We start from the raw sequence: 26,355 nt of genomic DNA, 5'->3' as shown, positions 1-26,355 counted from the left end.
AAAACTCCTTTTGACTTCAATGGCAAATAATGAGGTTAATCATATTAATAGATTATTTATTATAGTCCAGCAAGAATAATGCTCTGCTGCCAATTTGTGGGTCAATCTTCTTAGAGTAAAAAATGTAGGTTGACTTAAATGTGACTTTTTCTGTAGTGTATACCCAGGATCTGAAATGAAACTCTTCATATCCTGTTAGTAAAATTCCCAGGAGAGCTTAGGGCAATGGTTGTTACCCAATGCTGCAGCAGTTCTGCTGAAAATTTTCTGCTGGATTTTCAATTCAGTTTTTTAGGTGATGGCAATTTTAACTACTATAAACTAAAATATGTCATGCCTCTTATTGGTGAACAAGCTGCCAATAATATTTTCACCTGCCCTAAAATAACTTCCTGTAGCTGCTTTTGTGTTTGGCTTGCTGCAGGATGGATGATTTAGTTGAAATTTTGATGTTTTTCTTTTTACAGGAATGTACAGAAAGAAGATCGGGTCCCAATGCTGGATGAGTACAGGGAGTACAAGAAAATCAAAGCCAAACTGAGGCTGTTGGAAGTCCTTATCAGCAAACAAGATTCTTCAAAATCAATTTAAATTATATTGCTCCAACCTGTTGAGTAACATGCTGTTTCCATATACTACCCCTGTACTTATTGGGTGCTTGTGTTCATGTGTCATGCACTGTTGAAAGAATCCAGTTTGTGCACTTTACTGTGGTGCCACTAGGACATGTTTGAAGGGTAAGTAGGTCCTGTCTAGAGAACAAATCAGGTTTCTGAGTTTGAGACTGCTCTATCCAACTTTAGCAAACACAGTTTCCATCGAAGTTTTGTATTCCAGATGCATCCATCCTGTTCCAAAACAACCATAGCCTTTTTTTTATCTTTAGCATTCAAGAACTTTGAGACTTTTGTTATTACTAACCTTTTGCATTGTTGAAGAAATTATTAATATTGTAATGCTACACCGAACTATTCCTCTTGCCTAAAAAAATCAGCAAATTAAGGGTACAGCTCTTAATTCTTGGAACACTTAAACAGACTGTAATTCCTTTCAAAGGACTGCTGTGGAACAACTTTGATTTTTTGGTATTCTAAATTGCACCTGTACACAGTAATAATTAACGTCTATGGATTTTGCTCATTAGCGGTCACGTTTCCTCCTTGATAAAGATGACAGTGGACAAACCAGAAAGTGACCTTTTCTTAGTGGCTTTTAAACCTTGGAAAACTGAAAAGTTCAATCACATGCTGCCTACAGGACTCATGTCATTGTTGTTCATTTGATCCCTTTTTGGGTTGCTGTTTATCAGCCAGTGGTGACGTAGTGTTTGGGCTGAATTGGATACGGCATCTCCGCTTTCGGAAGATTTGAGGAGCACAGTGAACAGTGTGGTGGTTGGGAAATCTGGTGGTGCTCAGACTTGTGTGGCTCCACAGAAAGGAGCTGGCTTAGGACAGTTAAAATCCCACTGTACCTGAAATGAGTATGGTGTCAAGGGCTAAAATCAGAGTAGTTAACACGCACCACAGGGAGAACCGGCGGTTTGGAGTGGAAAGATTACTGCTGTTTATCACGGTTTTGTTTTACAGTTGGAGAATAAAAATACATTATCTAATCCTTACGATGTAAGCAAAACAGTTTATGGGCCTTGCATGATTTAGCTTCAGAGTTGAATCTAAATAATGTTTTGAGTATCACATCTGCTGTGCTGAATGATGATTTAGGGACTAGCTTTGCTCTGCAGCAGCCATCCGCAGCTGTTTCTGATCTGGCAAAATCAAAATGTTAATTTCAGCTGGTGCTTTCTCAGTTGTTTTGTTTTTTTTTTATTTCAATGTATCAGTTTGATTGTGGCCATGTTTTGCATGCACCTACTCTCACTGCATGTTTTTATGACTGGCTAATGTCAACATAGCAACGATTCACTCTGCTTTATGAAAGACCAAAAATGAACTTTCTCACAATGTAAGAAATGGCTCGCAGTAACCTCAGAGACTTGCTGTTCTGTCATGAAGCATATGAAATAGGTTGCAAGTAGGATTTTTAGTGCTCAGATTTCATTTGTGTACTGTAGAATACTTCTTGGTTTGTTTTACTCTGCTTGTAGGCATGTATTTTTGGAATTCAGAAAAAAAAGCACTAAAACTATTGAGCACTGGTGGTATGCCTTTTTTTCTTTTATTTTTATTTTTTTTAACTGCAAAGTGATCTGGGACCTTAGAGAATTATGAGGTTAAAGTAGTCTTTGAGACCATTTACCAATTTTATTCAGTTCCATTGTGCAATGTACACTTCAGTTCCTTTTCTATCAGTCTGCAGACACGGGTGTATCCAAACATTGAAACTAATGTGTACTGTATAGTGTTGTACATGAATGTTTGTGTTTTATATACCACATGCAAAATGTCAATATGCACTATTTAAATGTTTTAAATAATATATTCCTCCTTTATAATGCTTAAATCTATATGATTCCAATATTTTTATAAGTGAGTGAGTGATCAGACTGGTTCCAATTCAGAATTAACAGCTGCTTTGTGTTTGTTATGCAGTGTTTGGCTGTTTATTCAGTATAGTAGATAAGCATGGCAACAGTTATGCTGAGTGTGTTTTGTGCCATCCTTGTTGAGCAATAAATAAATGGTAGAACTAGGCATTTTGTGATATAACAGTTTTACTTTGGTAAAAGCAAAACCTATATATCTATATGGATATATAGATATGGAATATATATAACTAAACCAGATATAATTGCATTGCTATGTCTGGTGCTCATTGTATAGACTTTTATAATAAAAGTACCTTAACCTTTATTGTCTTGTATTTTTGTTTCTCATTATGCTTTTTCCTTCACTGCCATCTCTTAAAAGGGAGTGCTGAATCCTTTACTGCAGGGTGCTGTGAGCAGGGTCTGGATTCCACGCCGTGCCCTGGTGGTGGCTGGGGTGAAACTGCATCCCCTGGGGCCGTGCGGGCTGTGCAGGGGAGGGGCCCCAGCTCCTGGACGGACGGCGGGGATCGTGGTGCCGGCTGGGCTTCCGCTGCTGCTGGGGTGACAGGGAGCACACCGGGACACGGCTCCTGCCTGCCCCAGCAGCAGCGGGTGGGTGCAGGAGCCAGCCCGGGACCGGTCATTCACTGCCCTCGGCTGAGCACATCGGGTGTGTGTCTGTAGCCGCGAGGATCTCTCAGCCTGGAATCAGAACTGCAGCTCTGTATCCATGAGGATCTCCCAGCCCTGGAACCAGTACTGCAGCAGTTACTGCTGTTTGTGGTCAGGAAACATTGCTCTTGCATGTGGTGTTTGTGAGGGTCCCCAGGACAAGGAGAGAGATGGGAATCTACTCACAAGTTCTTAGAAGGCTGATTTATTATCTTATGATATTAGGTTACATTATATTTAAAAAAATGGTATACTAAAACTAAAGAAAGAGGAAGGATACATCAGAAGGCTAGAAAAGAATGAATAATAAAAACCTGTGACCCCTCAGAGAGTCACTCACAGCTGGCTTTGATTGGTCATTAAGTAAAAACAATTCACATGGAGCCAATCAAAGATGCACCTGTTGGTAAACAACCTCCAGAGCACATTCCAAAGCAGCAAACACAGGAGAAGAGAATCAGATAATTATTATTTACATTTTTCTCTGAGGCTTCTCAGCTTTCCAGAAGAAATCCAGGCAAAGGGATTCTTCAGAAAATATCATGGTGATGCTTGCACTCTGCTGTACACACCAGAAGATGCTTTTCCTCTCAACCAAAGAGCCTTTCATAGTATGTTGTGAGCTCACAGAAAGTGGTCAAGGTCTTTCAAGGTGACTCTTGTGTTGTGCTCTGTGAAAATCCATCTCTCTTCAATCTAAAGCGTGGCAGGGACTGAAGAACTCCTGAAGGTGAAGACTGCGCTGCAGGTAAGTGGGAACAGGAAACCAGCAAGTTGAGGGAGCAAGGGAGGAAGAGGAGATGGGAGGCAGCCTTGGGCATGTTCTTTGGGTTGGGACAGGGTAACCTTCCCTCTGATCACATGGCCTTTCTCTGAAAATGGGGGAAAGAAATTCTTGGGACATTGGCCTGTAGAATGTACAAGGTTCCTACTGATCTGTTCTACAATCCCCCATTTTTCCTTAAATCATCATTTACTCAATGAAGCTTGCTGTGAGCAGGATGCTAATAGGGAAAAAAATTCCCTCAAAGATGGTTTAGTGGGAACTGCTGCAAATCGATGTGCAGTGAAGTAGGATATTAATGACGAAAATAACTGTGTTGAACACTGTTAGTTAAAATGGAGGAGCAGCATGTTTCTGAGGGTGCAAAAAGCTCAGTTATATTAGGAAATCTATTACTGGAGAACCAGTTCTGAGACAATGCAAGTCGAGGGTTTTCCAAGCTTTCCCTCTCCAAGCAGATTTGTGTCACTGCAGGGAAATGCCAGGCAGGGTTTGGAGAGGGTGTCCTGTGCCCCAGGGTAGTGAGGTGAGATTGAGGAGAGCTTGAAAGCTCTTTTGGGAAGTTCTGGGAGAGGAAATGTGTGCAAAGGTTTTGAGGCTCTGTAGGAGAGGGCTGCCAGGAGGAGGAAAGGTTGGAGATGTCACAGGTGCCACACACCTGCTTTTCTGCTGTCATGCTATTGAGTAATCCAGATAAACAAATCACCAGTGACCTGTGTGTTCTGGGACAAGTGTCCTGGGCTGCTGCCTGGCAGCAAGATCCCTTTGGAGGGAAGGGAATAGGGGTTTAGTTTTTAAAACTGGTCCTCTTAGAAGAGAGTGGATGGCTTGGCTTGGCCAAAGTCCAAAATCAGTGATCCCCGGCAGGGCTGCTGTGTTCCCTGACTGTGCTGTTGGGCTGGAAATCCCCTCCTGGGAGCCTTGGAATGCCTCTGCTCCCTTCTCTGTGACCCTGCTCCTCCACACTGGGATCAGAGACAGGGAGAGCAGAGCCCGTGGAGCAGCGTTAGCATTAACGAGATTAATTAGCATTAACCCCGGCAGCTGATGCATGAAGGGAGCAGGGGTCGGGGTGGATGTGAGCCAGCAGGTCCGGGATGCTCCGGAGCTCGGGATCTGCCCCTTGGTCACTCAGCTGAGTCTCAGAGCTGCCCCAAACAAGGCACAGGTAGCCAGCTGCTACCTGAGGAAAAGTGGCTGCAAGTGCCTGAGGTGCCCAGCCTTTCCTTGTGTCTTTATGGAAGCATCATGCCTCACTAAATTGGATTTCACACATAGTAAAGGTAAGAGCTCCCCTGATTATCCAGAAGAGGTTCACTTTAGCATTACATCTAGAGAAATACATATACAGGATATGGGTTTTGAAATACAACCGCTGGTAGGATTAGTGTAAGATTCGGGGGCTTGGGGGCCGGGCTGTGTGTCCTGCAGGAACAGAGCTGGGCAGGGCCTGGGGGTGCGGGGGGCGCTGCACTCCCTGCTGGCCCCGGCTTTCCCCGGGGCACTGTCCGGATGGAGCCTGGGCACGTTTTCCTCCTCCTGCGCTGAGTCCTGGCGACAGACGGACAGCAGTGACTGCCTGGGGTGCACAGCCTCTGGCCTGCCCGTAACCTGTCCCCAGGGTTACGGGAATACAGGGATTGAGGGATAAAAGGGATGTTCCCGGAATTCCGGCTGGTGCGAGGATGGAGCGAAGCGCCCTCTGGTGCCTGTGAGCTCTGAGCCGAGGAGAGAGATTTGGGGATTTCCCTGAAAGCTTAAATTGATCCCTTTTCTCTGACGGTAACAGATAGCGGGGTAGGAATTGTTGAGAGATTAGCATTAACCTCTCGCATGAAGGGAGTAGGGGTCGGGCGATGTGAGCCAGCAGGTCCGGGATGCTCCAGGGCTCGGGACCTGCCCCTTGGTCCCATAGCTGGATCTCAGAGCTGCCCCAGGGCTCGGGAGCTGCCCCTTGGTCACCCAGCTGAGTGTCAGAGCTGCCCCAAACAAGGCACAGCAGTTGATGTCATCCAGGCATTTGTATTTCCAGCAGGGCTGGGCAGTTCTCAGAATAGCACCTGAAAGGTTCACAGAACAGACCCAAAATGCTGTTTATACATTTATTGAGAGTCCTGCTCCTCTTGTCCAGAAATAGGAAAATAAGGGGGGGTAGTTGGTTTTAATTAAACTGTGTGACCAATCTGTTACCAGCTGAGCTCAGGCATTTTGCTGTGCCCTCTGTGTCCTGAAGCTCTACTAAACCATTCCCTCCCAGAGGGCAGCTGTTGCCAGCCAGTATAGAAGCACTTAAAGCATCTTAACATCACTGACTTGGTGCAGTTCTTCTGCCTCTGGGGCTGTCCCTCAGTGAGGTTTCAGCACGGCTGCAGCTGCCAGGGGATGGGGACAGCATCTGCAGGAGCAGCGTGCCCCACCCTGCTGGGATGCTGCACTGGAGATGTCGCCCTGAGCTGGGACTGGGTCTCTTCCTTCCATTCCTGAGCTTTGATAACTCCCAATTCAACACCAAAGGGATTTAAAAAATAAAGTAAGTCTCAAAGCCAGCATGGCTGACTGGGACAGCAGTACCACAATCAGTCCTGCAGGAAGAGATTCATGGAGCTTTGTGGGGAAAAGTGTTCCACATCTGGCTGAAAGTAGACCTTCCTTCTGGCCCTTCCAAAAAGACAGGATACAGAAATACACTTTTTTTTCAGATTGGAGAGTGATGGCAGGGATTGTTGTGCAGTAATGTTTACAGCCAGCCTGGGGGCTTTAATTTTCTTCTTGCAGAAGTGATTTTAAAATAAAAATATGTTGTACAGACACAGACTTAGCCCAGTGATGGAACTGGAACAAAGATTGCTGGAAACCTTTTAGCAAAGCAAGAGGAAGTTGCAGTAATATTTCCCCTTGCTGTAGATGCAGCCTGTGACCCAATAGATTGCTGTGAAACTTGTTTGTTTTCCATACATCTGCTTTTGGTTAACATTTGGGGAAATGCTCAGCTCACAACTTTATACAGTCACTAGAACTCACTGATCTTATCCTGCTGCCAATTCTGCTGTTCTGTGTATGACCTGGCCTGAACAAGCTTTTATTTGACTTTATGGGCATAATTGGTGATTTTTCTTTATTTATGGGTTTAGTTTTGCTATTCTTATGATGTTAAAAATAGTATCCTGTGGAGAAATAGCTTTTGTAAGTCACAGTGGGGGCAACTGTGACTCCTTTTGTATTCTTCAATTTCCAAAATGCAACCAGCAGTTTCTAAGATTACAGGAAATAATAAAGCCCACCTTTTCCTCAACACTGTCTCCATTGGTTTGGCCCCAGAGCACCTGGTTAGGAACCAAGGTAGTTCCTGGTTTTGGAGAAATATGCCCTCTCTGTCCAGAGGTCAGTGTGTGTATTTGCAATTAAAAATGCAATTAAATTAGGTGTGAAGGCAGTCCTGAATCAAGGTCAGAACATTTTGCCTCCTTCTGCAGTTAAGAAGTAGCAACTTTTTAAACAGCTTTTGGCTACAAAGCTATGACTGCCTTGCTCTCTTACAGCCAGGCTGTCTGTACAGGTCATACCTGGCTAACATGGGTCTAGGAAAGGCTGAGTTTAGGGAGGCTTTTGCCTGTGGTGATTTCCCAGCTGCTCCAATGGAGACAGCTGCCCACGTGCAACGTTTTTTTAGCTGAGCTTGGAATTTGCATGACCCATGATCATGAGGAGGAGGTAATTTTAAACCCCTCTGGAATCTTATAAACAGAATTCTCCCTTTGAGCTGCACCTTTGCAGCTCACCCATGGAAAGGTAAAAGTGAGCATTCATGCTGTGCTGAGGAGCACTGTGATTCCTGAGTACAGAGAAAGGGAATCTGAACAATACTTTATCCAGGGAAGGAAGATGTTGACAGCATGTTTACAACATGGTGTTGTAAAGAACCAGGATGCAAGGAAACAGAAATCTGGAGAGACATTGGCATAGCCAGCAGCTCTTCCTTTAGCAGACCCTCCTCCAGGGCAGGAGATGCTGGAGGCAAGGGCAAGGATGGATCCTGAAGGAAAGCAGGAGCAGGGAGATCCAGCCCAGCTCCCTGCCCTCCCTTCAGGCTGCCATTCTGCACAGGGAGGACTGGATTGGCTTCAAAATATGGCTAGATTTGAGGAACCTGAGCTTGTTGGGTGTTTTGTCATAAGCTGTATATCTCTATGAGGCTTTTCTGGCCAAACCTCTTGTGTTTGTGCTGTGTCACCCATCCCAGTTTTACTGTGCCAGCTCTGCTGTGCCCCAGCCCTTCCCTGCTCTGCCAGGTTCCAGGCTAAAGCAAACAGGGTGGGTAATGAGTGGGGAGGACACAGAGCCACAGCCAGGCCAGCAAGGGGCCCCGGACCCTGGGCTGAGCAGCCTCTCCAGGGCAGGACAGAGCCTAAGCAGTTACTTCAGGTTAGACTGAGCCTGACCAGGCTCACCCTGGGGCTCTTTCTGCAGGGCTGGCCAAGGCTGGCAAACACAGAGGTGAAATCATGGGGCAACTCACCCCCACAGCAGCAAATGCAGCCAGTTCTGGGCACTTCTGGAGCATTTCTTTCTCAGTTTTACCACGTTTGTAGCTCCCTAGATGATGGGTGCAATGACAAAGAGGCAACATGAGACTTGTCAAGGCCACAGGATTCATCACCACTCGTGACTGATCTGATGGACTCCACGTGGGAGGGGTGTGGGGGGCTGAGAGCAGCCCTGGTGTCAGGAAAAACAGGGGGCTGGTGATAAATGCAATCCCTTTGAATCATCTCAGGCCTTAATTGACTAATATTGCTAATAACAAGGACTAATAATCCAGTCTTTGACCTTGAAAAGGCTGAGAAATCTTTCCCAACAGCAACCAGAGTACAGACCGGACACCAACTATTGCCAAAAAATGGGAAGGATGGATCTGGGTCTGTTCCCTGATCTGAGTTCTGCATTTTTAATGAATTACTCTCTTGCCAGCTGCTACCTGAGGAAAAGTGGCTGCAAATGCCTGAGGTGCCCTTATGGAAGCACCATGCCTCAGTAAATTGGATTTCACACACCATAAAGGTAAGAGCTCACCTGATTATCCAGAAGAGGTTCACATTAGCATTACATCTTGAGACATACATACACATTTATGTTTATGAAACACAAACACAAGTATGATTAATGCAGCTCTGGTTCCTGCAGGGATCCAGCTGTTCTGCCTGAGAAACACCAGCTTCTCCTCACCCTCCTGCTCTGATGTGGGTGAAGATGTGTCCTCCACTGCTGTGCCAGCCCATGGATCCCAGCTCCATGGGGATAATGAGGGGGCTGAGGAGTGCTTCCATCTCTCAGAAATGGGGAAACAAAGCAGCTCAGCTTATGGGACCTGAACTGATGTAAGCCTGGATTTTTATTTTGTAATCCTTGTTAGTCCTTGTGTTCTTCTGCATGCAAAACTGACGACTAAAGGCAGACCTTGAAATAACATTTTCTTTACATGAAGTTCTCAGGAGATACAGAGCCTTAGCATATTCCCAGTGCCTTTATTTAGTTACTCAGCACCTTCACAAAACAACAATTGCTTATTAATCTGGATTTCACCCAAGATGGGCCAGGCAGTTTATTACTTTAAAATCTTATTTCATTACCTTAAATGAAACAACTCTGGTTTACATAGTTCATTGTTACTTAGGCATGTTCACGTGGTCTCTCTTATGTTAAATCAGTGCTAAATGAAGTGTGTGAAGCAGGGCATTTCCAGAGTATTTTTGCCTGATTCCAATTTATAAATATGTGATTTAAATTAAAGCCTCCCTTTAATTGATTCGTCCAGAGATGATAGAGGAGATAGAAGCACTAACATGTGCTTCTGCTCAACTGGGCTTGCTCCTTCCAGTTCTTCCTGTCTCTGCCATGGATTTCCCATGCCAAATACCCATCTTTAATGTTGGCACAAAAACAAATCCATGGTTTATCTCAATGTAAACAAGAGAAAAGCTCAGCTAATTGCACTCATGGCTGTTACTGATGCAGAATCGTGGCACTTTCAAACATTTCTGTGCTCAGACAGGATTACTTGCTCAGATTGATTCCTTAGACCGAAGTCAGATCTGTCTTCAGCTCAGTAATGACATTTGCTGTAAGTATGCTAAAAAAGTGTGGAATTACAGGAGATGGATCCAGTGTTGTTGCCTCCTTTCAGCTGGTGGACCTGGGCTGTTTCCAACAGCAAATTCTTTTGTAAATATGACTGTTGATGTTTGGGAGGGTTAATGTTGTGTTGTGGTAGCATTTGTCCCAGCAGAGTCCATCCAACAGGAATCCCTTTGCAAACTATGAAAATAATTTTTATTGAAGTCTTTTTCCTTGTGTTTTGTGTATGATGCAGCAATTAGCTGGCCTGTTGTTTTCCTAGGCTGGTTATTCAGAAGTTTCAGCATTGTCTGTACCCAGAATTTCTCCAAACGCATTTGAAGGATTTCGTTGCCTTTCCTGAGCTGAAAACACAACATTTAGCACAAGGTTTTTGGGAGCCACGAGGTGAGGTTGCTCTGAACTTTACTGGGAGCATCTTCATTTGTTTCTCTGCATGAAAACATTTCCGAGGAAAGCCTTGCCCTCCAGAAATCCCAGAGCTGCTCCTGCCATCCTCAGCAGAGGAGAGCTCCAGGCAGAGGTGGGACATGGATTTGCTCTGGTCTGTGCTCAGCACCCTGAGCTCACCAGAGAGGAGGGGCAAGGAGGGGATGGGTGCTCACAGGCTGAATTTGGAGGGTGACAGCAGCTTCTAAGCTTGCTCTGCCATTCCCACTTGTCACTAAGCTGTGCTGCTGGGAACTGAGAGCCATTTCCACTGCAGGGACGTTTCTGGGTGGATGATGTGTGGGGTGAGGAGTGAGTACTGAACGAGGCACAGCTGACACTGTGATTGCTGGTAAAGAGTGTGAGGCACCTCAGGTATTCCATTTGTGTGTAAAAACACCTGCCAGGGAAATGATGCAGACTTTCCAACCTGCCAGTGGAACCTGTGGGCAAACTGGGTGCTGATTTCATGTGATCAGCTCCATCTCCAAATGTGCCAGAGGGGAGTTATCTCAGTGTGTTTCATCACTTGGGCAGCCCAGAGGAGATGTGTGATCATAGAGCTGCAGGATTTTTGGGGAATTTAACAGTCAGTGTAATGCAGTTCAGATTTGGGGGGTTATTTAATGGTACAGCAATGCAGGGTGAAACTGAAGCCTCATTTTTTCTGTTCTGGAAGATGCTTGAGAGGTTTGCTGACTGTGCACCTTGATGAGGAGGTCAGGTCAATCAACCCCCACAGATTTTCTTGTAGCAAGTACAGTTGAAAGACCTCCAGTTTTGGTTTTATTCCATGGTATTTAATATTGTTTTTGAACAAGGTCTCTGTGAACAGCAGCACACAAACCACTTGGGTGACTCAAATCAACAGCTTGTTGAGAGTCAACAGCAGGATAAGTTGCAACCACTCCTTGATTAAAGGAGGGAAAACATGATAGCCCTAATGATTCATATCATGGAGGGCAGCTTTTGGGTCAAGTGTGCAAGGAGAAGAAATATTGATGTTGCCTCACTGGCATGGTGTAGTGTTAATAGGGTGTCAGCATTTAGTTTATGCTAAATATTTGGTTTATGCCAGATGACAAATGACAGTGGGAACAGACAGGGGAGGGGACAAGTGGAAAGCTCAGGAGGGTAAGCACCCATCTTTCCCAGGCTGCAGCTGATGCCAGGCATTCAAATCTGCTTTTAACAGATCAAGCAAGGAAGAGTCACAGCTGATTGGTTGGTTATTTAAAATTTTATTTGCCTCTAATTTATTCTCATAAAAACACTCTACTCTATTTGGTTTTAGTATTCAGACAGTACAGACTTCTGATATTACCATGAGTGATATTAGAGAAGCAGCACAAATCAAGCTACCTTAGCATGTAACCAAGCGCAGGTGGAACTAAGCCCACCCACACTTGTTAAAACTAATTCACCTGCTTTCTTAGGCTTTCTAGTTCAAATGCAATACTCAGTAATGGTTACAGTCACCAAACCATATAAATAAAATCTAACATGGTAAAACAGGAACAGCTGAATGTGCAAGAGTCAAGGTAAAAATATGCAAGTAGGTATTTTGCTAATTAGAGCAATCACCAGTTAACTGCATCTATGTTGTAACTGTCTCTTATGGGTGTGAGGTTTTCCTCTTCATTTCCAGTTAAAGTTCATCACTTTCATACAGTCCAGACTGCTCAGCCAAACGCTGAAACTCCCCTTCTGGTGAGAAAGCTTGTTTCACATCCAGTCCTCTTCCATTGAGTGCCAAGTACTTGCTGAAGGTTGGTCGAACCCGTAACTGCTTTGGGGCTGGAAGTGGCTTATTTGTATGTGCTGGAAGAGAGAGAAAAAACCTCTTTTAGTGCCTTCCAGAGTGCACAGAGACCCATGGCAGGCAACCCCATTGCTTTGGATCTGCAATATAAACCAGCAAGCCCTTGGGAAGAATTTAGCAGACAAACCCATATCTCAGACACCAGAGATTTATATCCACCCTCTTGCTTGTTGGAATTGTAGTCTTTAAAGGAGCAAAAGGACACTCCACAGTGTTCTGTCCTAAACAAAAGAGCTTTTCCCAGGATAGTTACTATCTATCTGGGAAATAAATCCTCCCAGCAGTCTGAACATCATGAGATTAATCTTGAGGGCCAGCTCTGAGTATAAGATGCACTTTCTGTGGCCCTGGGACCTGGAACTTACTTGCAACCTCTAGCCTGGCATGGCACGTGGCCACCCCTGCCCCGTTGACAGCAGACACGGTGTACCAGCCAGCATCCTTCTTGGTGGCATTGTGGATCAGCAGGCAAATCCTTCCAGTATTGTCATGGAGCAAGCTGAAAAACCAACGTGTTAATGCCCAAGTGCTTTGAGGGGCAAGGAGAGAAAGCAGAGTTCGCATGCTGAGGAGCTGAGAAAGCCCTGGAACAATCCTCGCACACTGTTCAAACATGAATATTTGTGTTAGAGCCAGCAGTGATTCACATCGTGGCATCAGTGTGCAGCCCCACACTACACATTTTGGCCCTGAATCTGTGCTTCCCCAGGGCCCTCTGCTGCTGCAGGCACTGAGAGGAGCCCTGGGCACAGCTCTGTCCCCCTGTGTCCCCAAAGGCTCTCAGCACGTGGCCCGTGCCCCTGTGTCACCCCCCAGGGCAGATCCAGCCCCCAGCCTGCTGCTTACAGACCCAGCCCATTTACACCTGACTGAGCCAACACTGGTTGCTGTTTGTAACACCCCGATGCCAGCTGAGCAGTGGGATACCTTATTCGGTCTGTATTATATTGTACCATTTCGTTGTTTCTTTTCCAGTAAATCCGAGGGGTTGGGATGGCAGAGATCTGGCATTCCAGCCTGGCTGTGTCTCCTTCAAAAACCTTTTTGCTTTGGGGCTTGAAAATGAAAGTTGGAGGCATGTGATGCTCTTTAGCTGAATTAAAGAGGAGAGATAAGGAGGAGTTACTGGAAGTGTGGAATGCTCATGTCATGCTTGTTTTTTAAGATTTTGGGTTGCTAAATTCAGGAGGACATGTGTTCCTCACTGCATCTCAGCCTGCAGGCAGCTCCCATGAGCTAAAGGGTGTGGTGAACACAGTCTACCTTAGAAGGAGAGTCAATTAACACATGTTATCAATCCTGGAAAATTAATAACATCAATTAAATTAAATTCTGGACATCTCACTATATCTAAATATATATTCTGGATATCTCACTTTATCACTATATCTAAATATCCCAATAGAAGTGTCTTGAAGAAATACTGCATCCTAGATGTAGTTATTGAAATAGTCTTGGAATAGTAAGTTGATTTTAATTGTTTGAGCCTAAATTGATTTTTATTGCTTGATCTTGGATATGTGGAGTGCTACCTCTGCTTCTTATTACTTGAATGTCCCAAACACAGGGAGAAAAGCAGTAGATTGCTGAGATTTCCCAGTGTGTCCAGGGAACTATCAGTGCTCTCAGTCTTACCAATTACTTCCACTTTTACTGTGAAAGATGCTTCTCCTGCACGGTTGACAGCCACACATTCGTATGTCCCTGCATCAGCTGATTTGACTGCTTCAAAAATGAACGAGTGGAACCCCTTTTCTGACACTATCATTTTGTGGAACTGATCCTGGTGAACCATCCTTCCATTCTGGTACCACATCACATCTGGAGTGGGGAGCCCACTGACCTGTGAGGGAGAGGAGAGCAGGGAAGAGTTAAAGATGATAAAATCCCTCCAACACTGCAGGGAGTTTGATGCTGATGGTTGATCAAACTGCAAAGCTGTATAGTGTTTCCTAGTTCTGAATATTAATGTGATATTGCACAGAAAGGCTCAGGGAGTGCTGTGGAAAGATGAGCTTTAGCTACAAGACAGTGGATGCTGTTCCTGCAGCCCCCTGTGGTTCCCTTCCTGTAGGTGGCTTTGATCAGGCCCAAGATGCTGATTTTGGGTTCAGCCCTTCGTTCCCAGAGCTGTCACTGCTGCAGTGCTGGCACCCACAGCTGATAATGGCTGTAAATGAGCTCCAGCTCCTCCACAGCATCCAGAAGTTTGGGCAACCTGGAGGGAGATGGCTAAAGGCCATGTGTAAGTCTGGCCAGAGTTTACTGAAGCAAAGAGGTGGGCACTCATTAGGAAACCTGTGAGGGAGGGCAGGGTCCTTTCTCCCCCCAGGGCTGGTACAGCTGCCATGAATTTTAGGCCATTCTTGAGTTTTGTTTCTATTTAGGGCATTTCCTTGCTTGTCTGCTCCAGCAAAGGTACAGTGAGTCGTGGAAGACTCACTGAGGGGAGGTGAGTCCTGCACAGACCTTGCTGGATGTGTGTCCACTGAAGCAGAGGAGTCCCTGTGCAAAGCACAAGGTTCCCTGACAAAAAGCCTTTTTTCAGCAGGGCATTAATAGTCATTCTTCCCAAGGAGGTCCAGAGACATTCTATAGTGGTCTGTATTTACCACTAGTTAGCTTTAATCATAATCTTATGCAGATAATTCCACTTATATTTTCCCAGAGAGAATGCTGACATATTTAGCCATCTCCTGTTTCTTGGTTTCCATAGCCTGGGGAGACCCTGAACCATCTTCCCTTAGTGCTCTGGGTTATGAAAATGCAAAGGCACTGCAGAGACCTCTCTGCATGTCCCACACCCCAAGAGGGAATGGAATGGGAGGGAGAGGTTGGCAAAGGAATTGGGAGAGGTTGGCAATGGAATTGGAAGGAGAAGTTGGCAAAGGAATTGGGAGAGGTTGGCAATGGAATTTTGGGAGAGGCTGGCAATGGAATTGGGAGGGAGAGAGGCTGGCATTACTTTAAAGTCCAGCCTGCAGAACCGCCCCTCCTCGATCACCACATCTTCAGGCACTTGTGTGAAACGTGGCTGGAAAAACTTCTCCTGGATTGAGTCATGTCCACGATCGTCGCCTCTAGAGGATGGTCTGCTCCTGAAAATGGGACAGGAACAGTAAATTGTGTAAAAGCTACTGTAGCACAAGTGGTATCAAAGCTCTGATTGCAGCTGGAGTCCCTCAGCTTTAGGAATCTAACAGTTCTGGTTGGTTTTTCAGTTGTAAGTCATGACTTTTGATCAGTCACTTCTCTTGCTCAGGTTGTTCATTTCAGCACACAAGAATAACCTTCATTATGGCCTAATATCCAAAAGACTTGACAAGACAATTTTCATGTTTAATTTTCATTATTTATAACAATTTCATTCAATATTTATGTATTTATTATAGAAATATTATATTCATAATTTATATAATTTCATTCAATATTTATATTTCTTTGACTAGAAATTAATCTTCTAGAATACAAAGAGTATTTTTCCAATGTGCATGGGAATTGCATTTCCCAACTCCCAAGGAGTTTTTAAACCTCTAATGCTATGCTTAGAATTCACTGGATTAAGATCATAGGCATCATCACCCATCCAAAAATGGTAGCATTTTAGTCAAAAAGGAGTGAATTTAGTAATTACTACTTTAGGAAGAGTGATAAGTAGTGAGATTAAATCAACATTGTCTAGAAATGTTTGAAATAAGATCTTGAACAAGTTTTTGCTTTACCTGACATGTGTGGTAGGAACCTGCAGCCTGATGTTTTCTGCATTCTGGTGCTTGGGAAGAGAAAGAGGAGAGGTGAGTTCACTTGGAAAGATTTATCTGTAGACTGAATCAGAAGCCTAAGTTCATTATCCTGAGTGCTGCTTAAAAACAAAATGAATGTACTTCAGAAGTCCTTGGGACAGGAGGCAGAGGAACTTGCATGAGGATCTGACACACTCTGTGCTCACCGTGGGCTTGCCATGGCAGAACTTGTCATTGCTGCCCAGGTGATGGGTGCAGCAGCTTTGTCTGGCACACAAGGTTTTCTGCCAGCCCATAACCTTTGTGAGAGAGGAGCAGCACTCCTGGCAATGTCTAAGCTGAGAGCTGAGTACAGAGTGTCCTTCCCCACAGCAGGAATAGCAGTGGGATTGCTGGCAGGAGCCTCGTATTGTGCCCACTTAAATGTGGTACCAGCAGCCATGGACACATGCTGAGCTGGAAAATACTTTTCTTTCTAGATCACAGCACCAGCTAAGCTCGCTGACAACTCTGAAATCACATGGCTAAATCTGCTAAAGTACCCAGGATTGATTCCTGTTAGGAGCCAGGATGTTTGGAAAACACGACGGGGTTTGGTGCCAGCGACTCATTTTAGCAATGGAGTCAGAGAGAGCAAACTCTGCATGGAAATTTCTGGAGTGCTTGCCTTGGGCCATCCCAGGGCTTGGTTCTGTGCTCTGCAGCCCAGCCCTGTGGAACATTTAAGCCTGGGTTTAAACTTGAAGCAAGGAGGCAGTTTTAAGTTCGGGGGGGAATATGACATGAATGAGGGTTTTGCTGGGCTCAGTTCATGTGCAGTCCAAAGCAATTGCCTGTATCTGCTCATTTACACAAGTTCTGTACAGTTATTACTTGTCCTGTGAAATTATGCTGTAGTGGTGAAGCTACTGATGATTCTAATGACCTGTTACATGGACTGAGTTAAGTTCCTGAGGAATCAGTGAATGAAATATTTAAAAATAAGACTGAACAATGGAAGTAAAATGTCCCAAACATAAGCCAATCTCTGCTTCCAATGTTCTTTTTTAAAACAGCATTTCACACATGCTGAAAAGTTGTCAGTCAGCCTGTTTTGACTGAATATTTCATTGCTGTCAGCAAAAGATGAGGCTTCCCCTGCTCTCTGCCATTCATGATTTCTCCTTCTTTCCTGATCTTGCCAGGTGATTGCTGGGGAGAGATAGCTCAAACTGTGTATCCCTCCTTTGCTGTGATGCTAAGTGTCTGTTCCATGCAGGAGTTTTGCTGAGGGCTCTCTGGCAGGTGAGTGCCTGCTCCTGGCTCTCTGCTGCTGGCAGCAGGAGGGGTTTCTGTCCTGCACAGGTACCCAATGCCACACCATGGACATTTCCACTAACCTTGAGCACAGAGGCGCCAAAGAGAGCTTCTAACTGGCTTGAATAACCAACAAATGATGCAAATCTCCAACTAAAACTCTTTGGAAAATGCCAGTAGTGATAAATTCTTGTCTATCAGCATGTGGGCTGCTGAAATAACTGCTTTGCATTCTCTTAATGGCTGCAGCCCCCTGCAAGGGCTAAAACCCAACCAATCTCAGCCCAAGGCCACGACCTCTTGAGGCCAATGTCACTTGTTCCCAGCAGTGGCAGGTGTAAATCTTGTTGTCCTGGCCCAGCCTGCACTCAGGCTGCTGGGAGTGGGTACCTGGCTCCCTCGTGGTGCTGCTCCCTGCCTGTCACAGGCACTGGGGGCTGTGCTGTGCAGCTGCTGCTGGAATTCCTCCCTGGAGAGGTCATTCCTACAGATCAGGCACAGCAAGGGAATGGGGCTTGAATTTTCCCTCTGTGAAAACACCAAACCCCTGCCACGGAGAGCTCTGCCTTTGAGAGCCACCCCTCACCTGCACTGGCAGCAAATAAACCCCATCTCTGCCCTCCCAGGTACAAGCAGGCCACAGCAGAACCCCAGGGAACCCTTTCTGCAGAGGCAGTGCCCAGTTACCTGTGCATTCTGCATGCTGTCTTCACTCTGTGAGTCCAGCACTGAGGCAGCATTCACTGGTCCGAGCAGCCTGCGAGCCATCCTCTCCTCATAGGTCAGTCTCTGGGGGCACAGTGCACAGCAATTCCAGTCACAAGCCCATTCACTGTTTCAGATCAGCTTGTTAAGAGCACGTTAATATGCCACAAGTTCACATTAATATGCCACAAGTTCAGGATGTTGTCAATGGAAGCAGGAGCTGACCACGTCTGGCCCAGAGGGTTTGCAGTCTGTGATGCCAACTGAAGTCAGCCTCAATATATACAGCACTGAAATGCATAAAAGATTAAACTGCCTGTTCATCAAAGCCTCCCTAATGCCATCTGTGGCCTTCCACTCCTCCTCTTTCTCTGCTGGGATTATTTATGGGTGGCTGATGGCATCATCCACAGAAGCCAGAGTAAGTCCCAGGGTACCTTTCTGTCAGGGCTGGGAAAGCTTCCCAAGCCATTCAGCTGTGGAGCTGGAGGCATGATGGATGCTCCCAAAAAAGCCACAGCAGAGACAGGCACAGCCAGAGGGGAGCACCTCTGCCCCTGCAAGCACTGGGGAGGCTTCTGCCAGCACATCTGCAGGGTGAAATGCTGGGCAGGAGGCAAGGAACCTTTCAGGCACGGCACAGTCGGTGCCTGCACTCTGGATGTGGCACACAGGGATAAAAATGAGCAGAGCTAAATCCAAGCTCTGTCAGTTGCGTTACTTTAGAGAAGCATGTTAGCACCAGAACTCCTGACACTTTGCTGCCCACAAAGTTTCACTCGGGTTTGGATTTTGACACAAGGGTGAGCTCTGACTGAATTTCTGCTCTGTACAGATACACATGAGTTGGCTGCTGGCTGGGGAAAGCTTTGGGAGCCTTGAGGGACTTTTCTTTAGAAGAGAGCACAAGACCTTCAGCAAAAGCTGTGAGAGCTGCCTATCCCTGAGGTCCTTACGTGTGTGTCAAGTGTGGCTGAGATTGGCCAGTTGGCTCAGGCTTGTTGGAGGACAAGGGGAGGAGGACACAGTGGTGATTGCATAAGACTTATTTTTAGCCTGGCTTCTTCCTATGGGAAGAAAAGCTGACTTGCTATGACAAGGTTTCCTACAGCACATAGGACATTCCTGTTTAGGGGCATATTCAGTCAGATTTGACCTATTTGTTTGCCCATTCAATATTTAAAATTATATATATGACACAAAGCTGTTCTCCCTGATGATCATGAGAATACTCCTTTCTGCTTCAGGGGAAAGAAGATGGAAACTGAACGCTGAGCTTTTACCAGTCTGCCTGCAGCCAGCAGAAAGGCTCCCACATTAGAAACCTGCCTGCTCCAGCTGCTACTGGTAGCAAATTTTCCCCCTGGATTTTGATTTATTGGTAAGGGGGATTCTATTGTGAGCCTCTGCAGAATAAATAAGTACTGAGGCTAAGAGGCCTTCTTATAGGAGACAGGCTTTATGATAAAAGCTCATATAATTTCTTTCATTTATTGTTGTTGATATAAAAGAAAAAAATTTACCCCATTTAGTGGTGATCCCTAGAGTGAACTTTCACATATTCCAATTTTTCTTCAGGTTCTAATAATTTTGAGATGTTTATTAACCCCAGTGCTGAAAACCAGGTTGTAGTCATGTCTAGAGAACTGAGGCATTCTCCTTGTGTTTTTAATTTTCTGTGGATCAGTCCAACAGGATCCCCAGAAGAGAGTTCAAATTTGTGCCACAGCTCTAAACATGTTCCTTTCTCTTTCACATTGAAAGAATATTCTGGTCATGAATGGCTTTTGCTCTGGTGGGATGTGTCGAGGTTCTGAGTAAAGGGCAGTGCTGCTCCTGCATTTCCTTCTGCTTTTAGCTCAGTTTGGAGGCTCCAGCCCCTGGAGCAGCACCTCTGCAGCCTGCCTGCCCTCCCAGGAGCTCCTTAATCCCTTACCTGGTTGCCATTCTGCAGGAGGCTGTCCTTGCATCTCAGTTTCTTCTCCAGGTCCTGGATGAGGGCCTCCTTTGTTCCTCGAATTTCTTGGTCTGATGTCTTCTGCATAGAGTTGATGCTGGCTTGTTTGTTATACATGGGCTGTGAGTAACTACTCATACAGGAGGAGAAAACAAAGTTATTCCTGAAGGCCTGATGGATTATTATGCTTCACAGAATGCACAGAAAATGTGAGCCTGCCCCTGAGAACTGGGGCTCAGATGAACCCACAAAGCATGTAGGAGGAGAACAGGCCAAGTTGGGCAATTGAGTATCAAAACCTAAAGGGGAAGAAGCATCATGGTGCAGCCAAATCACTGAGTGTCCTCACAACACAGCATCCCTGCATCCTGCAGTGTCCCTCCCAGCCTGGCCCTGCCATCCACAGCCACGGATACAGCCAGCTCCCAGGGCTGGGTACCACATCTGGTTCTGGAAGACACCAGGAAAAGAGGGGCAGCCATCAGAACGGGCTGCAAAGGTCTGCTGGAGGTCACAGCACTCTGTGCTGACAGGTCTGACCTGGTCTGTGACCTGCACTGGGGTCTCCTGTGCTGCACTTGTGTTCAGAAATTATTTCAATTCCAAATCCTCTTCCTCCTGTGGCTTGGGAATTGGTTCTGCTGGCTAGACTAGAGTAGGAGGGTTATAATTCCAGAATACTCCCAGCACTGCTTGGGCTTAATAACTTAATGTGAGTTATAAAACTTGAGTGATTTGCCCCAAAGATGAACACACCTCATGTCCCTGTTTGCTCATTAGTAGTGAGATTGGAAAAATAATTCCTCAACTCATTGCATGTTGTATTTAAGAGCAACTTATACAAAAATCCTAGTGAGGCACCCAAGCCCTTTGCTATGGAAACAAACAGCCCCACACTACAAACCCAAACCCCAGCAGGGTCCCAAACCCTCCAGAGTCCTGCAGGACTTCAGGAAACTCTCCCCAGATAACCCAGCCTATCTTACCTTTCCCCTTCCCTCAGTGCCGTGATTCAGAAAACAGACAGAAATATTCTGATTTCCTGAATGCAGACTGACACTCAAACCTGGGTTTATATCCAAGTCAGCAGGACCCCCTGCCCCTATCAACTTTCCAATATCTCACTTTGTGTGTATTCTACCCTGACTTTCCCCAGGACCTCCAGCTGATATTGGCAGGAATACAAGTTGGTGAGAAGGCAAGGCCCAGCTCCCTTTGAGAGCTCACTGACCTTGGAAGATATTTGGATTGCAGCCCAAAGGCAAAATGATATAATACATATTTAGGAAAGAATTTATTCTTTGCTCTAAAGGGGTGAAATTTTCAAGGGGCTGCCTTGCTTTTGCATGCATGATTAATAAAAGGGGTTTTGTAGGTGAGTTTAGATCCACATCATGATGTGGAACATGAAAATATTGCTGAGACTTACTAGACTCTCTAAGTTGTGTTGGGGATATTACTGTCTTTCCCTGTTGGAAAGAAATTAATTTGAGATAGGTGCCTGTCTTCTGTTCTAAATAACCTTAAGAAATTTCTGTCAAATCCAACTAAGCAACTCAAACCAGCTCCAGCAAACTCAGCCAGCAGCCTGTGCCATGCCCATGGTGCAGTTTGACTCCCACACAAGGGCGAGCACTCCTACCCTGACCTGTGCAGCTCTGCCTTGCACAGCGCAGTCAGTGGGAGCTGTGCAGGGCCACGGCTTTGCCAGGGCGTTGTTTTGGGGTGGGCAGCACTGGGACAGGCCGGGGGAAGCAGGCAGGGTTAGCAGCTGTGTGTACTTACGGAGGTTCCACGGGAGAAGGAGCTGGGCTGCTATAGCCGGGCTGCGAGGGGAGCACGGAGCACAGGAAGGCTGCGGGGGATTGGTTAGGCATGGGCAGCAGCCTCTGGCCAGATGATGAGCTAGCAGGAGACTGTGCAGATGCAGGAGTGATGGGATAGGTGGATTCCTTAGGGGCGCTACAGGAAGGCGAGGAGAGCGTGATTGAAGAGCTCAGCGATGACGAGGAGGAGAATTTCTGCCCGCTGGGGTTACGAGGCTGGATGAGGATGGAGGACTGTTTGATTTCTCTGCTCGGCTCTGTGGAGGCTGCCGCAGGTCCTGGAGGCTGCTGTTGCCCTTGGCACACGTTCTTAGACTGGATAAAGTGTTTTGGACGTTCGTAGTTAAACATGGTTGGTTGGCACATAGAGGAAACGGATGGGAGATTAGGGACACTCATAGGAGAGGTTTCACAGCTGTCCTGGGTTTTAGTTGGTGGTAACTGGCTTTGGATAGGTGGCTGGTAAAAGCTAGGTGACAGGCCACAAAAGTTTTCCTGGCTGGGCTCCTGGATAGAATGGAACCCTTGCCTTGCAGAATAGAGGCTTTCTTGGAGTGGATTTTCCCTTAAGGAAGACAATACAGATAAAATAAATTGTACGTCACAAGCTGAATCACCAAAATGCTCTGTTCTGAGCAGCCACTAGCAATCCAAACACTATGAAGTTAAAGTTCAACTAGATTAAAGCTTGAACTTAAAATAAAGTTATTTAGGATTTATTAGAACTGTACCATGACTGTATGAGCATTTTGGGTCACAGAAACAAGCCACACAGTCTGCCTGGCTCAGGTGCAATGATCACCAGGCTTGTCATATGTGCCAGAGCCCAGTAAATGCTAAAGGAAACAGCAATTGGTTACCACCTGCCTAAATCTATAGATAAACAGAGATTATCTACTACTGCTAAGCCAGGTAATTTCCCGTGTATCATCTTAACTAAAGATCCCTGGATCCTGCTGCTTTGTGCCCTGTCAAAAGGCTAAATGTACTATTTCCCAGAACCAGCTATCTCTGCCAAGAAATTCCTTGTACCATAGGGAAGCACAAAAGTTTCACTTTCAAGTCTAAAATGAAACTTTTGAAACCAAATCTGATTTCTTCTCTAATGGGTTTTGAATTCAGAGTTTCTAATATCCAGCTGAGATTTGGGATTAGAATGCCAAGGACTTCGTGTCTCTGAGGTGATTTCCTGATATTTGCTATTAAGGCTGCTAATTGCCAGAAGGACATGAGCTGCAAGATAAGGTAGGGCAAGCTGAGCTGCTCAGAGTCCTGATTTATTTTGCAGGTAGGTGTTTGATATCTAAAAACCCAGGCTTTCCATCAACTCAAAACCTGGGAGAGTTTCATTTCGCAAGCTTTTTAAAATGGACAAATTACTCCAGCTCCAGGATAAAAAAAATAATCCCCCCAAATAAGCATAAAGCCACTAATAAAAAGAAAAGGAGAAGAAGAAAAAAAAAAGAATATAAATCCCCACAGTTACATGTGCTGGAAAAAATTGTAATCTTGCCCCACTGAGATCAGCTGTTTCACTGCTATATATACACCCAGTGTATTGTATTCCTCTCGTTGGAGAGCCCAGAGAAGGGCTCCACGAGGTCATAAATTCCCATGGGGGGAGATAAGTGGAGATGTTGCTCTGATATTAAGGACTCAAGGCTTTCACTTCCTGCAGGTATTCATCAATATTAGTTGTGAATTAGCTGTAAGTAAACAGAGGCCTTATAGTAAAAATTCCCTAACTTTTCCCGTGTCATACTCTTGGAATTTGAAGCTGGCTCAAACTTCTGGAGCATGTCCACACTATGTCCCCATTCACTAGTGCAGAAAACTCGTTCAGTCTTGTCTTTATCCCGTTTTTATATCACTACCAGTGCACGGATTTGTGCGTTCACTGTACCACAGGCTGTGGACAGCAACCAGCGTTTGCTCTGTTTTTTTTTTTAGAACGCTGCCCTTAACCAAGCTCTGGTGTGCAGCGTCACTTCTCACAGCAAGGGATAAGCCATGTTTTCCTCAAATCGTTCCACCTTGATTTGGGAGGGAAAAAAATAAATCCGAAGAGATATTCGACCTTACAAGGTAAAACCAGTAAGTAATATCAGGGACAGTTTTCCTGCTGAAAATCAAACCCGTGTTTTGGCTGTGTTGCTGCCCACGTTCCCGGTGACACCGCCGCACCGTCCAGGTGCGGTTCCACCTTAGCACTCCCAGCAGTCCCTCTCGCCACCTCCCTGGCCAGCCTCCGAGTGGAAAGTGACGTGGAGAAAAGCCCAACGAGCGCCTTACCTACCGCCTAGGAGCTGTCACCTGGGCCGAGGCCGGTATTTTGGGAAGGACGGTCATTCACTGTCATAGCCGCCCTCTGCGCGGCGGGACGAGCCCGGAGGCTTTAATGTGCTGCCAGCGGTGACACCGCGGGCCCGGCCTGTCCCCGGCCCCCGCCAATGTCACAATAAGAGTCTCCTTACACAGCCGGGCACCGGGCAAGGACCGGGGCTTGGGCAGGTGCCCGCGGGCAGCGGATCGGCGGCGGCGGCGCTGGCACTGCCCGGCTCCGAGCCCCGGCTGCTGCTGCTGCTTTGGACCGGGTCTGTCCCGGCTCTGCCTCTGCTCTGCCTCGGCTCTGTCCCGGTTCTTCCCGGCCGGCACGGCTCTGTCCCGGCTCTGACCCTGCTCCGCCCCGGTTCAGTCCCTACTCTGTCTCCGTTCTATCCTGGCCAGCCTGGCTCTGTCCCAGCTCTGTCCCTTCTGTGTCCCGGCTCAGCCCCGGCTCTGTCTGCCCTGTCCTGGCTATGTCCCGTCTCTGTCCCTGCTCTATCCCGGCTCTGTCCCTGCTCTATCCCGGCTCTGTCCCTGCTGTGTCCCTGCTGTGCCCCGGCTCTATCCCGGCTCTGCCCCGGCCAGCCCGGCTCTGTCTGCTCTGTCCCTGCTCTGTCCCTGCTCTATCCCGGCTCTATCCCTGCTCTGTCCCTGCTCTATCCCGGCTCTGTCCCGGCTCTATCCCGGCTCTGTCCCGGCTCTATCCCGGCTCTGTCTGCCCTGTCCTGGCTATGTCCCGTCTCTGTCCCTGCTCTGCCCCGGCCAGCCCGGCTCTGTCTGCTCTGTCCCTTCTCTATCCCAGCCCCGAGGGGCAGCTGTCGCTGCTCAGCGCTGCCGGGAGCGTCCCTGGCTCAGCAGAAGGCACAGAACCGCAGAAATGGGCAGCTTTAGAACAGAAAAGCAGCTGTTCTGCCCATTGCACCGCCAGGGAGCAGCAGCAAGGACTGCCACAATATGCTCGAAAGTCCCGAAATCCCACTCTGTCATCCCAAGGAAATTCTTGCCCAGAGAAGTTGTGACTGAACCACCACTGGTGTTCAAGGCCAGGTTGGATGGGGTCCTGAACAGCCCGGTCTAGGGAAATGTGTTCCTGCCCATGGCAGAATAAAGGTCATCTCTAAGGTCCTTTCCAGCCCAAACCATTCTGTGGCTCTAAATTCCTTAATTCATTTACTAATTTGTAGCTAATTACCTCTGTAGTGCTAAAGCTCCGATTTTAAGGCTGTGCACATAGCACACACCCTAGAGCCAGGTTTAAACGTGGATTAAATCCCCGCAGCCGCGGACCCGAGCGAGCCCTCCCTCCCTCCCTCCGTGCCCAGCGCAGCTCCGCCAGCCCCGGGGCCACCCAAACCCCGCTCACACCCGGTCAGGAGCGGCGGCACCGCTCATGGATGTGTCTGAACAGCCATAAACTGAGTAACACAACCAGCCTTGTGGGAAGAATGCGATAAAAATACGGAAATATAAATATTTTGCTATTTGTGTTTGTTATTACACCTATTTTGCATCTATTTTGTTATTACATCTATTTAATATTTTGCTGTTTGTGTTTGTTATTACATCTATTTCATCTGTTTAAATGGATGAAAAAAATGCAGCTGAGGTGTTTTCACCAGAACAGCAGCAGGTCCTGCTGGCAGGTTAGGTGATTCATATCCCTTTCATTACCAGCTTCAATGCCTAATTACATCTGAAACTGACATTATAGCGTTTTAAATATCTTAATTATACTTCGGCATAAGTATATGCCAAATATACTTTTGGCATATAAATTTATTGCCCGAAAGTTCCGCTGCGTGCGGGCTCTCAGCTGCTCCCATCTCCTTCTCCTGGGTCTGTCAGCACAGAGATCTTCGCGAGGTTAATCCACCTCTGGTGTTGGTGCTTAAACATCGTTTGTGAACGAAAACTACAGAGCAGGTGTTAATTGAGTGCTAATTTATATAAATTCCGCGCATGAAACTGATTAAGGGAGGGAATGCGTCCCTACTTGTCTGAGAGGTTGTTTGCTCACAGGTGAAAAAGAAAAAAAAACAAAAAACCGGAAAATAATGAAAAAGAGGTGGTTTGCACAGAGAGGGGCGAGTACTTGAGGAAAGGTAGCCGGGTCACGATCACGGCCCCGCAGGGAGCTGTAAAGGGCAGGCTCCGTGCTCAGGCTCCCTGGCTT

The 26,355-nt window shown here is 46.4% G+C and overlaps 2 protein-coding genes across 9 annotated transcripts in view; one reads left to right on the top strand and one right to left on the bottom strand.

Moving 5' to 3' along the window:
• FAM13B (family with sequence similarity 13 member B) overlaps positions 1–2,813 on the top strand; it is a 44,994-nt gene extending 42,181 nt beyond the window's left edge. For all 5 annotated transcript variants that reach the window (XM_059483374.1, XM_059483375.1, XM_059483378.1 and 2 more), the window contains one exon: positions 468–2,813. In XM_059483374.1, coding sequence (XP_059339357.1) covers positions 468–591 — 124 coding nt within the window. In that variant the 3' untranslated portion in view covers positions 592–2,813. The remainder of the gene's footprint in view (positions 1–467) is intronic.
• Positions 2,814–11,729: 8,916 nt separating this feature from the next.
• On the bottom strand, positions 11,730–24,343 carry MYOT (myotilin). Of its 4 annotated transcripts, none has more exons than XM_059483734.1 (10): positions 24,150–24,343; positions 21,817–22,422; positions 20,011–20,161; positions 18,057–18,158; positions 16,053–16,102; positions 15,296–15,428; positions 13,966–14,173; positions 13,258–13,423; positions 12,696–12,829; positions 11,730–12,329 (listed from the first exon to the last, which is right to left on the bottom strand). In XM_059483734.1, the coding sequence occupies exons 2-10, from the start codon at positions 22,254–22,256 to the stop codon at positions 12,157–12,159; spliced, it is 1,557 nt and encodes a 518-aa protein (XP_059339717.1). In that variant the 5' UTR covers positions 22,257–22,422; positions 24,150–24,343; the 3' UTR covers positions 11,730–12,156. The 4 variants fall into 4 exon arrangements, with proteins under 4 accessions (XP_059339717.1, XP_059339716.1, XP_059339719.1 ...); XM_059483733.1 differs by having other exon boundaries at positions 24,154–24,241; XM_059483736.1 differs by lacking the exon at positions 21,817–22,422 and having other exon boundaries at positions 24,150–24,190.
• Between the last annotated feature and the right edge of the window lie 2,012 nt (positions 24,344–26,355).

This window comes from Ammospiza nelsoni, chromosome 16 (genome assembly GCF_027579445.1).
Source record: "Ammospiza nelsoni isolate bAmmNel1 chromosome 16, bAmmNel1.pri, whole genome shotgun sequence".
Lineage (NCBI taxonomy): Eukaryota > Metazoa > Chordata > Aves > Passeriformes > Passerellidae > Ammospiza > Ammospiza nelsoni.
The sequence above is the reverse complement of the archived record's forward strand: the minus strand, read 5'-3'. Positions and strand labels throughout refer to the sequence as shown.